Source organism: Trachypithecus francoisi, unplaced genomic scaffold (assembly GCF_009764315.1).
Source record: "Trachypithecus francoisi isolate TF-2019V2 unplaced genomic scaffold, Tfra_2.0 Lachesis_group3, whole genome shotgun sequence".
Taxonomy (NCBI): Eukaryota; Metazoa; Chordata; class Mammalia; order Primates; family Cercopithecidae; genus Trachypithecus; species Trachypithecus francoisi.
The window spans coordinates 100,037,376-100,054,277 of NW_022681468.1; the positions used below are offsets into that span (position 1 = coordinate 100,037,376).

The 16,902-nt window shown below is 43.6% G+C and overlaps 1 protein-coding gene across 3 annotated transcripts in view; it reads right to left on the reverse strand.

Annotated features, from left to right (window-relative positions):
* Positions 1–16,902, reverse strand: part of ABHD2 (abhydrolase domain containing 2, acylglycerol lipase) — a 120,795-nt gene that overhangs the window by 33,686 nt on the left and 70,207 nt on the right. For all 3 annotated transcript variants that reach the window (XM_033189070.1, XM_033189068.1, XM_033189071.1), the window contains one exon: positions 16,296–16,463. In XM_033189070.1, coding sequence (XP_033044961.1) covers positions 16,296–16,463 — 168 coding nt within the window. The remainder of the gene's footprint in view (positions 1–16,295; positions 16,464–16,902) is intronic.

Consider the following 16,902-nt stretch of genomic DNA (forward strand, 5'->3'; position numbering starts at 1 on the left):
ATTTTGCTATTTGTAGCAGCAAAGGTTTGGAAACAACCTAAATTTCCATTAGTAGAGGAGTGGTTAAATGAAGCACTACACTGCTGTGAAAAAGGATGAATCTGGCCAGGCATGGTGGCTCATGCTTGTAATCCCAGCACTTTGGAAGGCTGAGGCGGGTGGATCATTTGAGGTCAGGAGTTCAAGACCAGCCTGGCCAACATGGTGAAAACCTGTCTCTACTAAAAATACAAAAATTATCTAGGCAGTGGTGACACGCGCCTGTAGTCCCAGCTACTTGGGAGGCTGGGGCGGGAGAATCACTTGGGCCTGGGAAGCGGAGGTTGCAGTGAGCCAAGATCACGCCACTGCACTCCAATGTGGGTGACAGAGTGAGAACCCATCTCCAAAAAAAAAAGAATGAATCTGATCTGACATGGAATGGCTCTGAGCCATCCTAAGGGACAAAAACAAGGGGCAAAACAGTGGGGCTGGCACCCTCTCCTGTGTTTGCTTGGGCTTTAAGGGATTACACACACACATATCTGATTGAATATTCACTGGAAAATTGTAGCAGACACTGATTTCCTGGGAAGGAAAACTGGGGGTCTAGGGTAGGAAAGAGATCTAATTTCACTCATTGTATGTAGCCTTTGACACAGTTTAACTGTTTTTCTCATGTGTATTCATTTCTTTTAAAATGTGAATCTAGCCAGTTTTAAAATCTAGCAAAAAAATAAGGAGAAAAAAAGATGTTTAAATTTCCTTAGGCCAGTTTAGACTATGCTAAAGACACGCAACATATCACTCATGCTGGAGCAATGGTTTGTGCTGGGGACATTATTTGCCTGCATAAGAAATAGTACTGAGAAACATATTTTAAATTGTTACTAAGTATTTACTTCTCCACCACTTCCTAAGTTTTCTGCCTAATTTTTTCATCTCTTGGCTAATTATATCTTTATGTTTTGCTCTAACATTGAATGAGCCTCTATTAGATTATAAGCTCCATGAAGCAAAGATATTCTTGCTCTTGTTCACCACTGTATCTGTGAGGCCAGATACTTGGTGAGCACTCAATCAGTGTTACCTAAATGAATGGATGAAAGAACAGATGTACAATGTTCAGCCTCTCTGCTAGGAACTTAAACACAGACAAGGAAGCAGATTTAAAGACATGAAATGCCTTGTCCACCCTCACATAATGAGTAGAACCATGTCTACTCACGACCGTGTCTACTCTAAGTCCAATGCTGGACTTTGGACCATGTCAACCCCAAAGCCCAAGCCCCTTGCCTTATATCACAAATCTACTTAGGTAATAGCACTGCAGAGATTTTTGCTTTAATTATTAAACATCTTACATCCCCCCCCACCATTTGATTCCTTTTATTATTTTTATTCTTATTTTTTTGAGACAGGGTCTCGCTCTGTCTCCCTAGGCTGGAGTACAGTGGCATGATTATGGCTCACTGCAGCCTTGACCTCCCCAAGCTCAAGGCGTCCTCCCACCTCAGCCTCTTGAGTAGCTGGTACTACAGGCACATGCCATGAAACCCAGCTAATTTCTGATTTTTTATAGAGATGGGGGAACTTGCCTGGGAAGTTCCACTATGTTGCCCAGGCTGGTCTCGAACTTCTGAGCTCAAGCAAACTACCCTCCTTGGCTTCCTTTCCCATAGTGCTGGGATTACAGGTGTGAGCCACTGCATCCAGCTATGATTCCTTGTAGACCCATCTATCATTATTCAGGTTTGAAACTAATTATTTGAGACCTAGAGCAGATGTTCAGATGTCATTGGGACAGTTACAAAACTCAGATTTGCCATACTACTGAGGAGCAATTACAGCTAATTATGTAGGCACTTTGGCAGCCTCAATTTAATTAAATCCAAACACATCTGATCTGGATAAAGGGCCAGCCCTGCCTGATATCAGACACACTGTTGGACGTTCTGTGAAGAGATGCCACCTCTCCCATGCAAGGGAAGGGCAAAGACATGGTACCCAGCTCCAGGATCAGCCTTCTGGAAGGTCCTCCTGGGATCTCCCCTGATGTCAGTTATCAAACACCTTTAGTGCCTGGGAGCCTCTCCCTGGCCTGTTATTACTAACAGCTACATTAATCTGTTTTAAAATGAGGTTCTATGCATTTAATTCGTATGGGATTAGCACTAGGTAACTATATAATCTTGCACCTTTTTAAAGACAAGATGAAATCTGAAACACTAGCTGGGTCTTAGACAGATGAGAGTTACAGGGCCATTTTGGAAAGGCAACGTGCTGGGAACAGGAAAGACCCCTTACCTTTTTCTCAAGTCCCTACACCTAAAGAAACACAAGGCAAAGGCTGCCTGAAAGCTACTATTTCAACAGCCACTTCCCCAAATGACACACGCATGACTAAATAGGCTAAAATACAGGGACCCGAGACTTGGTGTTCCTTGTGGATGGAGAGTCTGAGTCATCTCTGTATGTTCCATGCCAGGCATGGGCCTGGCATCTGTGGGTGTGCCACAAAATGTCAGGTGGATAAGAAGGAAGTTTGAATCATTTGGAATGAAGGCATGCAGTACTGGCCAGCATGAGTATGCAGGGGACATGAAAGAGGTACTTGAATATCTTTCCCACTAAGTTTAGCCTAAGAGAAAAATATAGTTAGGCTAACAACATGGCTCACTGACAGGTGGGCGGTTAGGGACCTAGCAGCCCCTGTCACTTCCATAGTAAAAGTATGTGAGTCATTTTTTAAAGTCAAAGGGAAACTATTGTAAAGCTGAGTCATCCAGGAATACAATAGCTGTAGAAATAAAATTAGGGGCACTCTGTGCTATCAAATTAGTTGACCTTGTCCTTATCTCCGAAACAAGGATTTTAAAAAATGAGTGTTTTCAGCTTTGTTTCCCCAGGTATAGGATGCCTAAAACTAAAACTGTCCTCTTATGGCTAAAGGTTTAAGTATTTAGATATCATCCTGAAAGTGCAGAACTCATCACTGCTTGGCCACTGTTCTGCTTTGGATATGACTCCCTGACATACTTCCTGAGGCTTCTGGCCCCTGGCTCTCAGCAGATGATCCTGACAGGTGTTTTACTATAATGTCTGAGCTTCTGCAAACTCGCTACCTTCACTTTCACATTCTTTCTCTCCCTTCACCCATCTCTTCCTCCTCCCCTCCCATTGTGCCCTTCTGCCATTGTAAAACTCAACTGTTTAACGTAGAGGCAACACAATTCATAACTATGAATACAATCCAAAATTGAGTCTACAGCAATGAAAATGGTAGACATGAGAAGCTTATCGAAACACCTATGTTTATGATCTAATAGAAGACTGTAAGATATTAAGCAGTAAAAACAAAATAGAAGTTCCTTAAAAATCACTGCCTGAAACTCTTACAGTGAGATGTCTTGGATTGTGGGTGATCTCTACAGCATGGTAAAGGTGGGTAACCCTATATCCTAGTCTCTCCAAGAGGGTACTGGAATTTGTTGTTCAGATGCAGTTATTAATAAAGTTATTAAAATCATTATAAAGTTATGAATAAAGTCCCTTTTTACTCTCAAAAGTGTCTCTATTGGAATGTGAAATTATATGGAGGGCATCCCTCCCTTCTAAGACTGAAGTCCTGTCCTCTAAGCAAGACCAAGTTTTCCGACCTTACCTTGAGGTTCTGAAAGATTGTTTGTATGTATGTTTGTTTGTTTTAAGTGATAGGGTCTCACTCTGTAGCTCAGGCTGTGCAATGGCATGATCACAGCTCAGTGCAGCCTTGAACTCCTGGGCACAGCTTCTGGAGTAGCCGGGATTACAGACATGAGCCACCATGCCCAGCTAATTTATTTATTTTTATTTTATTATTTTTTTTTGCGACAGAGTCTCGCCCTGTCGCCCAGGCTGGAGTGCAGTGGCCGGATCTCAGCTCACTGCAAGCTCCACCTCCCGGGTTTACGCCATTCTCCTGCTTCAGCCTCCCAAGTAGCTGGGACTACAGGCGCCTGCCACCTCGCCTGGCTAGTTTTTTGCATTTTTTAGTAGAGACGGGGTTTCACCGGGTTAGCCAGGATGGTCTCGATCTCCTGACCTCGTGATCCGCCCGTCTCGGCCTCCCAAAGTGCTGGGATTACAGGCTTGAGCCACCGCACCCGGCTATTTTTATTTTTTTTGTAGAAATGAGGTCTCACTGTGATTAAAGGTGTGACCACTGTACCCAGCCCAAGAGATAAATTTTGTTTGTTTTTGAGACAGGGTCTCACTCTGTCGCCCAGGCTGGAGTGCAGTGGCACGATCGCAGTTCACTGCAGCCTTAATCCAAAAGATAGTTTAAAAAACAAGAAAGTTCCTGTATTAAACCCAGTTGGACATTAAAGAGTTCCTCCTTCAAGCAAGAGAATACAGTGCTGTGATTTCAGGTACTTCCTCACAGCTTGATGTCTAATGCCAGAGTCTCAAGAGTTTAGAAATAAGGGCAGGGCCCACTTCTTCCCTGTTTAAACTCACAGGAAAAAGCAATTTAAATATTCAAGGCCATTTTCAATGCCAAATGCCCCAGCTTGGTGTTTTGGTGGGAGATGGGTGCTAAGTTCTTAGAAGGCTCATGATCCTAAGGGACTCAGTTACCTTTGGGGGGCCAAAGCCAGGTTATTTTTATTCCTTTCACTTGACATAGAAGACAATGTTTTTAATCCTATTTTTGTCTCTCTCTCTCTCTTTAAATCAAGATCAAACTAATAAGATCCTTTGTTACTTGGCTCTTGATTTTCTGGTGATAACACTTTCAAGATATGAAGGTATGATATGGAGGCCAGAATAACCACAAGCTGGAAAATTCTGGTTTTCAGTTTATTCTTTGGCTGGTGGATTTGATCTACCTCTACTTTGCTCTGAACATGAATAATGGACTGTTGGGATAAGGCACTTGGCCAAAGAGAGACAGAAAAGCAGAATGCTTCCTGGATTCACTGGTCCCCTACAGAATCATTGACAAAAACATTCACATTCCAGACATTGTCTAGTTTAGCAAATCAATTACGTCAATAAAGAGTAAGCCAACATGTCTACTGCTGCAGTGCTCCAATTAAAGATTAGGCTCTTTATAATAAATTCACTTCAAGAAAATCTTCATGACTTCTTCATCTTCCTTGATTTCCAAGTGTTATTGACCTCACCCACATGACAGGGTTGTTTATGGCCTGACTCAGTAGAGTACCCTATTTCTTTAAAAAAAATTGTTTTTTAGGGACGAGGACTTGCTATATTGGACATTAAAGAGTTCCTCCTTCAAGCAAGAGAATACAATGCTGTGATTTCAGGTACTTCCTCACAGCTTGATGTCTAATGCCAGAGACTCAAGAGTTTAGAAATAAGAGCAGGGCCCACTTCTTCCCTGTTTAAACTCACAGGAAAAAGCAATTTAAATATTCAAGGCCATTTTCAATGCCAAATGCCCCAGCTTGGTGTTTTGATGGGAGATGGGTGCTAAGTTCTTAGGAGGCTCATGATCCTAAGGGACTCAGGTCTTGAACTCCTACCCTCAAGCTATCCTCCTGCCTTAGTCTCCTGAGTAGCTGAGATTACAGCTGCATGCTACCTCGCTTGGCACAGTAAGAAATTTAAGACAGTTTGGTAAACTTTACTCTGTGAGTGTTCTTCAAGTTTATTTTTACTCAGGTTAGCTAATGTCTTTATCAAAAGAGACATATTTAATATTTTCCAGTTTAAAGAATTTATGAACTATACAAAAGTAAGTGGTGAGGAATTTAAAAAAAAAACATTTTTTAGAAGGTTAAAATGTAACATGTACTACAGTGAAAACATCTTTCCAGTACTGATTTTAAGGGCTGGCCCTGAATATAGAAGCCAGTCGCTTTGAGCTGGAGGCGTGTGGCCCAAACAGATTTGGCCAGGAGGCCAATACTGAAGGTTGTCCAGTTGGAAAGCAAGCATTGCATACTGCAGAATAATCACCACAGATGACATCCCTGTACACAGAGCTGTAACTCAGACTCAGCTGAAAGAAGGAAGAATTTTATGTTCAACACGAGCAGGTTCTTAAACCGGTCCTTGCAGAAATTCCAAAGTTCACATGAGGTATGAAGTGGATGCAGAGGCAAGGTCGTTTAACAGTTCAAGTAAATGTTTGCCTTTTCTCCTCTAAGGTGGCTCACAGAAAACACAAAGTTAGAGTGAAGGGCCAATGGAGATGACAATCAGTATTGTTTACTGGTATTTGCTGGACTCTAGGCCACTCACTTTTATATTATTGCCTTTTTTTTTTTTTTAAGACGGTCAGTCTCTGTCGCCTAGGCTGGAGTGCAGTGGCGTGACCTTGGCTCACTGCACTCCCGGGCTCAAGCGCTTCTCCTGCCTTCGCCTCCCGAGTAGCTAGGATTACAGGTGTGCATCATCACACCTGGCTTTTTGTATTTTTAGTAGAGACGAGGTTTCACCATGTTCTACCAGGCTCGTCTTGAACTCCTGGGCTCAAGTGATCCACCTGCCTGGGCCTCCCAAAGTGCTGGGATTACAGGTGTGAGCCACCATGCTGGGCCTTATTGCCAAATTTCTTAACAGCCTTTCTCAGCTTTCTCGACCAGGCAGTCAAACCCTCAGCTGTTGGACTCTAAAGCACAGCTTATCTCCCTATCCAGGCCTTTCCTGACCATCTCTCTCTAAGTGATACACTAGATGGAGGAGATTAACACACAATAATATAAAAATTAAAAATGCAGATCTGGTCCCTGTCTGTGAAAAGGCTGCTGTTGGTAAATATTCCTTTTGGACAAACCTAGCCAATAAGCTTAGACTGATTGTGACTGTGCACCCTCCTTCCCCAACTAGATGGTGAGAGTTCTTCATAGACTGGGATCTTCCTGAAGGCAGGGACTCGAACTCACACCTGGATTCCCACTGCAGAGGCTGGCCCCAACACTGTCTGGAGGATGCTGGATGAACAAAAGATCAAAGACCAAACCCACAGGCCCAATTCTGTGGCTCTGAGATGCTCTTGGATGCTCTTTTGCCTTAAACCTAAAATGTATCTGACTGGGAACTAGTTCCTCACTCCTTAGTCTCTTACACGGAGAGGCAATGGAGCCTGTTGTTTAGGAGCACGGATTCTAGGACTAGACTGTGAGACTGCCTGTGTTTGAAGCCTGGGCTGCCCACTCATTAACTCTGTGATTTGGAGCAAGTTAGTCATCCTTGCTGGGCCTTAGTTTCCTCACCTGTAAAAGGGGGGTGACTGATTTAATGTATCCTACAAAGTACTCAGAACAGTGCCTGGCACACAGCAAATGCTATGTAAGTGATAGGTATCAGTAGGAACAGTAATGACACTACCACCAAGGTGAGGAAAAAGTCTTTTTAAATACTGAAACATCACCCCTGCTCCTCCGTATTCTAATGAAGAGTATCCTAAATAGGAAATGAACACTACCAGAGGTGGTATTGAGTTGGGGTTAAGAGTCACACTGATTGAAGGCTGGTTCTGCCACTCACTAGTCGCATGACTCAGGGCAAGGTACTTAACCTCCCTAAGCCTGTGAAGTGGGGATACTAATTAAAACCTACCTTTGAGGCAGTAAGGATCAAGTGACGTAAAATGAAAGCACATGCCTGGCACTCATTAGAGTAAGATAAATGGTAACTGCTGCCATGAAGGATTTTCCTTAATGAATTTATCTTTCAAAGGCAGCGCGGAGGGTTCTAAGTCACAAGAATGCGTCATTATCCGTTTAGGAAATTCTGTGCAAGGCAGATCTGTTTTCAACAATTTCTAATCACATTAGCAAAGCTTATGTGGTTTGCAACAGAATTGGGTTGATAAACGGGAAAAGATCCTTTATAATTTTCTCAGAGAGATTCGAGGCAGGTGCATAACAGGAAGAGAAGAATATAGAGTTTCATGTTAATGCCCTCTTTGGTTTTCTTCTGGTCAAGATCACAGCTGCAAAAAGCCCAAAGGATATTCACAGTGACTTGAATGCCTGACATCTGCTCAAAAGAGAGGCAATTTGCCTAACGGAAAACTCACATGTAGGGCACAATGGTTTGGGATGTACTAGTTTGTAAAGTATCATCTTACATCCACAAACTGTCAGTTCCCATCTCAGTAGGCATTCAGTAAACAGTGATGCAGTGAGTGCTTTTTATCATCCAAGCAAGATTCTAGGCACTGGGGAGCTACAGCAGGGAGCGCAAAAAACTGCCTGCTCTCAGTGAGTGAACTTTTCGGATGGAGAGACAGATGAACAGACATATAAACAAATAATTTCACAGATTATGAAAACAAATCCTTAACTGCAAATCTTAAGTGCCCTGAAGAAAGTAAGGAAGGGCATTAGATAATGACTGGGTTTTGGGGTGGGGCAACTTTAGATGGGGGAGAGGAGTCAAGTAAGGGCTCTCTCAGAGGGTGACATCTTTGTTGAGTCCTGGATGACAAGGAGAAACCAAGTGAAGACCACAAAAGGGCCTTCCAAATAGAACTTGGGCAGTCCTGGGATTAGCAGGCCCTGGAGTGCAGTGCCTGGAATTTCCATATACTCAGGGTGGGAACAGGGGGCCTGATGGTGGACTGCAGTATGTCCTGGGGATCCAGAGAACTCCCCCAATGTCACATCCAGTGATCCCACCTGGAAGAGAGGCTTACTTGGTTGGGGACCTGTTAAAAATGCGGGAAAGGAGATTGAAAAGCGGCATAAGAGATCTATCAGCCAATTGGAATATATGGACCTGACTTGGATCCTAAATTGAACAAACGAATGAAAACGGAAAAAAGCAGAAAGACAATGGGGAAATTAAATTACTCTTGAGGAACACTGTTTTCCGTGTTTCTGTTGTGATGATGCCCTTGTGCTTCTGTTATATTATGGGCTGAATGGTGTCTCCCCCAAGATTCATATGCTGAAGTCCTAACCCCCAGTACCTCAGAATGTGACTATATTAGGAGATAAGGCTTTTCAAGATGTAATTAAGACAAAATGTGGTTGTTAGGGTGGGCCCTAATGCAGGATGACTGGTGTCCTTTCAAGAAGAGATTAGGACACAGAGAGATATCAGACAGAGACACAGGTGACTGTAGTGTCAATCCACAGCAAGAAAACAGTCATCGCCCGGGCGCGGTGGCTCAAGCCTGTAATCCCAGCACTTTGGGAGGCCGAGGCGGGTGGATCACGAGGTCAGGAGATCGAGACCCTCCTGGCTAACACGGTGAAACCCCGTCTCTACTAAAAATACAAAAAACTAGCCGGGCGCGGTGGCGGGCGCCTGTAGTCCCAGCTACTCGGAGGCTGAGGCGGGAGAATGGCGGGAACCCGGGAGGCGGAGCTTGCAGTGAGCCGAGATTGCGCCACTGCACTCCAGCCTGGGCGACAGAGCGAGACTCCGTCTCAAAAAACAAAACAAACAAACAAAAAAAACAGTCATCTACAAGCCAAGAAGAGAGGTATCAGAAGAAACCAACCCTGCTGACCCCTTGATCTCGGACTTCTAGGCCCTAGAACTGTGAGAAAATAAATTGCTCTTGTATAAGCCACTCCCACTGTAGTACTTTGTTATGGCAGTCCTAACAAATGAAGACAGTTTACAAAGAGCCTGTGTATCTTAGTGATATACACTGGAAACAGTCACAGGTGAAACTGGACAGGCTGTCTGGGGCTTGCTTCAAATAATCTTTGAGGCTGGGCGCAGTGGCTCACGCCTGTAATCCCAGCACTTGGGAGGCCAAGGTGAGTGGATCACCTGAGGTCAGGAGTTTGAGACCAGCCTGGCCAACATAGTGAAACCCTGTCTCTACTAAAAATATAAAAATTAGCTGGGTGTGGTGGTGGGTGCTTATAATCATAGCTACTAGGGAGGCTGAGGCAGGAGAATCACTTGAACCTGGGAGGCAGAGGTTGCAGTGAGCTGAGATTATACCACTGCACTCTAGCCTGGGCAACAGAGTGAGACCTTGTGTCAATAAATAAAACAAAACAAAACAAAACAAAACAAAACAATCTTTGAGAGGGGATGCAAGAAGGGAGTAGTTTATAAAGCAAACAAGATTGGCCATGAGTTGAACAATTGTTGAGGTTGGGTAAAGGGTACACTGGGGTTTATTCTACTATTCTCCCTACTTCTGCACATTGTCTGTAATAAAAAGTAAAAAAGCAAAAATAGAAAAATAAAACTAAAGTGAGAACAAGGAATAAAACCTGTATCTGTGGCTCTGAAAAACCTTGGCTGTACCTTAGACCCCCCCAAGAGCTAAGCCACTGGCACTGGTATTTAAGAGCTCCCGTGGGGAATTCTAATGTTGACAACAAACTGACCTACACAAAGAGAACTAGAAGTTCTTTTAGGTAGAAATAAAGGAAGACTTGAAGGAAAAGGTCATGCTCCTGGATGAGAAAAGTAAGTATTATAAATTTTTCTACATTAATTTATAAATTAAAGTTCCCCTTCAGAAATTGTGATAAGCTGTGCGAGAGTTCACCACCAATAACTACTTTCCATCTCTAGGAAGGATGCATCTCCCCTACCCCACTGAGGTTAGGATTGGTCATGTACTGTACTTTGACCAATAAATTGTGATCAGGAGTAACCTCTGTCATTTCTGAGCAGAAGCTTCAAGAGCCAACTGTTCCTACCCTTGGGAAATGTTTCAGCAGGTAGATGCTCTGTGGGCCTGGTTCCTTGAGTGAGGACCACAACAATGGAGACAGAGGCCCCTCAGCTAAGCCATAATGAATGGATAGTATGGACAGAAACAATTGTTTTAAACCACTGAGATCCAAGTTGTTAGCTTCCACAGCATAATCTAGTCCATCTTGACTAATACAAAAACTCAACATGGAACTTGATACAATAATTCTGTTCAAATTAAAAAAAATAGGTAGGGAGACAAGAGCATACTCTGAAAGAGCCATGAGTCAGGGTTGGTACCATCAGATATCAGGCCATATTGCAAGGCAACAATAATTAAAAATTGAGAACAGTACTGGGTGTAGAAACAAAAGTTGACAAAGATCTTTGTACTAAAGTATAGAAAGCCCACACATCAACAGCTAACACACTTACATGAGGACATGATTAACTATGATACAAGGTTTCCGGTTCTAGCATGTTAACTGTGGACCTATCTCAATTGACCAGTCAAAAGTAACAAACATGGGCTTTGCTCTAATGTGTTAGGCCACCTTTGGTGAAGGATTGCTCCTTTTCCACCAGCCCAGGAAAAAGTTTATTAAAAACATTATTTTAAACTAAAATTACATCAATAGCACCTAACAAAACAATAGCGCTTTCTCTCTCTAGGCTCTCTGGAGCTACCAAAGATGTTTTAATTTTTACATTTCAACAAAGCATCCAAATTCTGGATTTCTGATCTTTTTAATGTCATATTTGGTTGATCTTATCCTCCAATGGTTAAAAGAAATTATTAACAAGTAAAACATGTACTGATACACACAAAAAAACAAATAGTATGGCTAGGAGAAAACACCCATTTTTTTTCTAGGTAACCTGTCTTTCTAGAACATTTCTAAAGTATAATAAACTACAGAAATTTGCTTCTAAAATTCTGATGAAATAAAATGTAACACCACCATCCACAGATTAAAGGCGATAGTTAATTTTCAAAACCGGGGGCCTGAAGCTCTCCCCTGATGGATTCACCTCATCTCCAAGGGTTTTCCATGCTCACAGGCAGTTCCTCAGCCCAAACATAGAGTGCTCTTAAGGCAGCCGTGAATGCTGCTCTTCTGCATGGGTTGCCCTTCCATAGCCCACTCCCCTGTCTATAAACTCCAACTGTTTACGAGTGCCTCCATTCAGGAGCTCATCTTTGAGGACCCAGCTCAAATGCCTTTCCTGGGAGAATTCTTCCTCCCACAACTTGACTCCTCGCCCACAGATCCAGGCTGTTTTCTCCATGCTGCTGCAGCATATTCACCAGGCCTGCTGTATTAGTCCACTCATCATGCTGTATTGTAATTCTTTTTTTTTTTTCTTGAGACGGAGTCTTGTTCTGTCACCCAGGTTGAAGTGCCGTGGTGTGATCTCGGCTCACTGCAACCTCCACCTCCTGGGTTCAAGTGATTCTCCTGTCGCAGGCTTCCAAGTAGCTGGGATTATAGGTGCCTGGTACCACGCCCAGCTAATTTTTGTATTTGTAGTAGACACGGGTTTCACAATGTTGGCCAGGCTGGTCTCAAACTCCTGACCTCAGGTAATCTGCCCGCCTCAGCCTCCCAAAGAGCTGGGATTACAGGTGTGAGCCACCGTGCCCAGCCCTGTATTGTAATTCTTTAATGATACTTGCATCTCCCCGGCAGAACACATCTTATTTATCTGGGTCACAAAGAGCATGGTTAATCTCTCACCAACATGAATATACCTTCAAGTATTTGAATAAGAATAAACCTGGCTGGCGTGGTGGCTTACGTCTGTAATCCCAGCACTTTGGGAGGGCGAAGCGGGTGGATTGCTTGAGCTCAGGAGTTTGAGACCAGCCTGGACAACATAGTGAGACCTTATCTCTACAAAAAATTAAAAAATGAGGTGGGAAGTTCGCTTGAGTTTGGGAGGTTGAAGCTGCAATGAGCCATGATTATACCACTTCACTCCCTCCTGGGTGACAGAGTGAGACTCTGCCTCAAAAACAAACAAACAAAAAAAACAAAAATAATGAACCTAACATACAATAAATGTTTACTATATGTTAATCAACTGCCTACCAAGTCCTCAGTAACCCACATTTAATTGTATCTCCACCTTACTGCAGGTGAAGAATCTGGAACTGAGTTTAAGAAACTGCTCGAGCTACACAGCATCAGTGGCAGTGCTGGGGCATTGGATCCAGAGCCTGTCTCCGGACCCAGGTACTCTCTGGGAGCAAGGCCTTCACTTAACCTATTCTTCTCTGCTGCTTCGGCTGCTGGACTCCCCTGACCTGGTGTGGTAACACCTTCCAATCTGGTCTCTCTGGCCTACAGCCGCACAATACAGCACTCTGGGCCTGGGAGGCCTAGACCATACAGACCCAGTTACTGTGCTATCGCTGAGATGATTCTGGCAGCCAGATCCAGGCTCCTCTCTTAGCTCTTCTACTTACTGGCTCTGTGCCCTTGCCCAAATCACTTAACCTCTCTGTGCCTCAGTTTTTTCATCAGAATTTTATGGTCCCATGGGTTGCTGTGGAGATAAAAGAGATTGTGCCTACATGTGACATCAGCACTATGTCTGGTGCACATTAAGTGTTCTCACTGACATTTCTCGTATTATTGTTGGCACACTGTACTGTTAGTACTCCCAAATCTCCATCCTGGCCCTGCAGCCAAGCCATGCCTCCCCATCTTCTACTTGTATAGACAATCTATATATCCAAGCACAAGACCTTACCATTATTCCCCATTGTTTTCTTTGTGTTTGATTTGGCCTATTTCTGACTTTTGGGTCAATTCTGTCTACCACACACTCACTATTCCCCATGTGCCTGTGCTGCCTGTAAATCTGGATATTCACTTATATTTTCTTTTCTTTTCTTTTTTTTTTTTTTTGAGACAGAGGCTCGTTCTGTCACCCAGGCTGAAGTACAGTGGCCTGATCTCGGCTCACTGCAAGCTTCACCTCCTGGGTTCAGGCCATTCTCCTGCCTCAGCTTCTCGAGTAGCTGGGACTACAGGCATCCGCCACCATGTGCAGCTACTTTTTTGTATTTTTAGTAGAGGTGGGGTTTTACCATGTTAGCCAGGATGGTCTCGATCTCCTGACCTCGTGATCTGCTCACTTTGGCCTCCCAAAGTGCTGGGATTACAGGTGTGAGCCACTGCGCTCGGCCGAATTCACGTATATTTTCAAGCTACTGACCAAACTGCTGAACAGAACAGAGTCTGTAAAATGGGTATCTTCAGTTGTGGGTGTGAATACAGAAGAGGAAATGAATTCAGGGCACCCAGAACCCTGCTTGGCACAAAGCAGGTGTACCTGTTCATGCTTCCATACCTGTGACCTTCCCTTACCTGCCCTTATAGGAGACAGTGCCCTTGCATGTTACCATTGGCAATGTAACTGGAATGATCTTGCTGGAGGCCAATCTGACAAGATGTACAAATATGCAAAAAAAAGTTGACTCCTCAATTTTACTGGGAATTTACTCCAAGGTCATTAAAGAGAAAATAATTCTATGTACGAGATACAGTATTTATAGCATTGTTATTTAAAATGGTGAAAACCTTTAAATAATCCGTATGTCCTACAAAGATAAATGGCTAAATAAACTATAACAGAGTAGTAACAGCAATGTGGCTCTTAAAAAGATTAAACATCTTTATGTTGGTGAATATAAAGTTATTTAAATAAATTACCATAGATATACATGCTATGACTGCAATAAATAAAAACTATGTATACATTGATAAAGACAGAAGGGTAGTTTGAAGAAATAGAAAATTATAGTTATGGTGAGATGACAGATATGTTTATGTGTGCATACATAATCTAAAGAAAGAGCTAATAAGAATCAAGAACAAGCAGTCCAGAAGCCAGAACCTTAGTTAAAACAGGATTATTATTATTTTTTTTTTTCAGACAGAGTCTTGCTCTCTTGCCCAGGCTGGAGTGTAGTGGTGTGATCTCTGCCTCCCGGATTCAAGTGATCCTCATGCCTCAGCCTCCTGAATAGCTGGGATTACAGGCGTGTGCCAGCTAATTTTTATATTTTTAGTAGAGACAGGGTTTTGCCATGATGGCCAGGCTTGCTTCGAACTCCTGGCCTCAAGTGATCCACCTGCCTCAGCCTCCCAAAGTGCACTATTTATGGTGAAGGGTTGGTTTTGAAAATGTCTGGTAAGATACTTTTGAAAAAGACAATAAAAAGGCTGGGCGTGGTGGCTCATGCCTGTAATCCCAGCACTTTGGGAGGCCAAGGTGGGCAGGCCATGAGGTCAGGAGATTGAGACCATCCTGGCTAACACAGTGAAACCCTGCCTCTACTAAAAATACAAAAAAATTAGCTGGGCATAGTGGCAGGTGCATGTAGTCCCAGCTACTTGGGAGGCTGAGGCAGGAAAACATAGTGAACCCAGGAGGCGGAGCTTGCAGTGAGCTGAGATTGCGCCACTGCACTCCAGCCTGGGTGACAGAGCAAGACTTCATCTCAAAAAAAAAAAAAAAAAGACAATAAAAATTAATTACTAGAGAAGGGATTACAGGCATGAGCTACCACATCTGGCCCAGCTAACACACAATTTTAATTCAAATCAAGAAGCATTTTTCATTTGTCGGCTGGGTGCAGTGGCTCATGCTGTAATCCCAGCACTTTGGGAGGCCGAGGCAGGTGGATCACGAGGTCAGGAGATCGAGACTATCCTGGCTAACACAGTGAAACCCTGTCTCTACTAAAAATACAAAAAATTAGCCGGGCATGGTGGCACATGCCTGTAATCCCAGCTGCTCGGGAGGCTGAGGCAGGAGAATGGCATGGACCCGGGAGGCGGAGCTTGCAGTGATCCGAGATCATGCCACTGCACTCCAGCCTGGGCGACAAAGTGAGACTCCGTCTCAAAAAAAAAAAAAAAAGGAGGCCGAGACGGGCGGATCACGAGGTCAGAAGATCGAGACCATCCTGGCTAACACGGTGAAACCCCGTCTCTACTAAAAATACAAAAACTAGCCGGGCGAGGTGGCGGGCGCCTGTAGTCCCAGCTACTCGGGAGGCTGAGGCAGGAGAATGGCGTAAACCCGGGAGGCGGAGCTTGCAGTGAGCTGAGATCTGGCCACTGCACTCCAGTCCGGGCGACAGAGCGAGACTCCGCCTCAAAAAAAAAAAAAAAGAAGCATTTGTCTAAATACGGGATCTAGTTCCTGTTCCCCAGGAACCTAAAATCCAGTGGGCTGCTACTGTGCCAGGCTCCCTTCCCACTGACATTCACATGCCTCATCACACCCTTGCCCACCAGTCACAAGAGTCCTGATGAATGAGCATCAGAATAGCACAGTCCTGAAGGGCATGAGCTCTGCTACCCAATCTACCTGGCTCCCCGCCCTGCTGTGACTCTTACTAGCTAGGGGACCTTGGGCAAGACTTTCCCTTGTAAGCTTCAGTTTCTGCCTCTGTGAGGGTGGTTACAGTGCCCATCTCAAAGGCTGGTGTGAGGCGTGGCATCATCAATGCCCAGTACAAGTTTGCTGTTGATATAACCATGTGACCTACCATCTCTTACAGATGGGCATAGGTTTAAAACTTAAAAAAAAAAAAAAAAAAACAAGGCAGAAGCAGAAGTAGCAGCACACTTGCAGAAAAAGGGAGGACTCCACTTAGCCATGCTTACCATAGGTGAACATGCGTGGCGAGGTCAGTTCAATGTTGGGCAGGGCACCCAGGTGGTTCAGCACAGCACACCGATAGCCATTTTTCTGGGCGTAGTCAACGAAAGTGCGGATGTACTGCTTCTCGCTGTGATTGGCAATTCCAGGACAGATGACCATGGTGATATCATCTACAGGGTAGAGAAAGAGATCCTGATGTATCCAAGAAATGTGACATGATAAATGGACACAATTACACTTCACTGGCCTAGAAAACAGGGGGAGGGAATTCAACATACATCTTTTACTCAGTTCTCTGGGGAAGAATTTTTCCCTTCTAGCTGGAGCTGTCTATATCAGTGTTTCTCAAGCTATCTATACTGAAGGGTTGATTTTGAAAATATCCAATAAGTCATGAACAGATACTTTTGAAAAAGACAATAAAAGTTAATTACTAAAAAAATTAAATGAAAAACATATAAACCTCAATTTTCTACTATAAGATTCAACAAATATAAAATTACTCTGTCACATTGCTATAGAAGTTCCTGAACATTACTCTTAATTTCTGTAAGAAATTCTACATGAATGAATGAATGAATGAATGAATGAAAAAATAAAAAGTGGTGT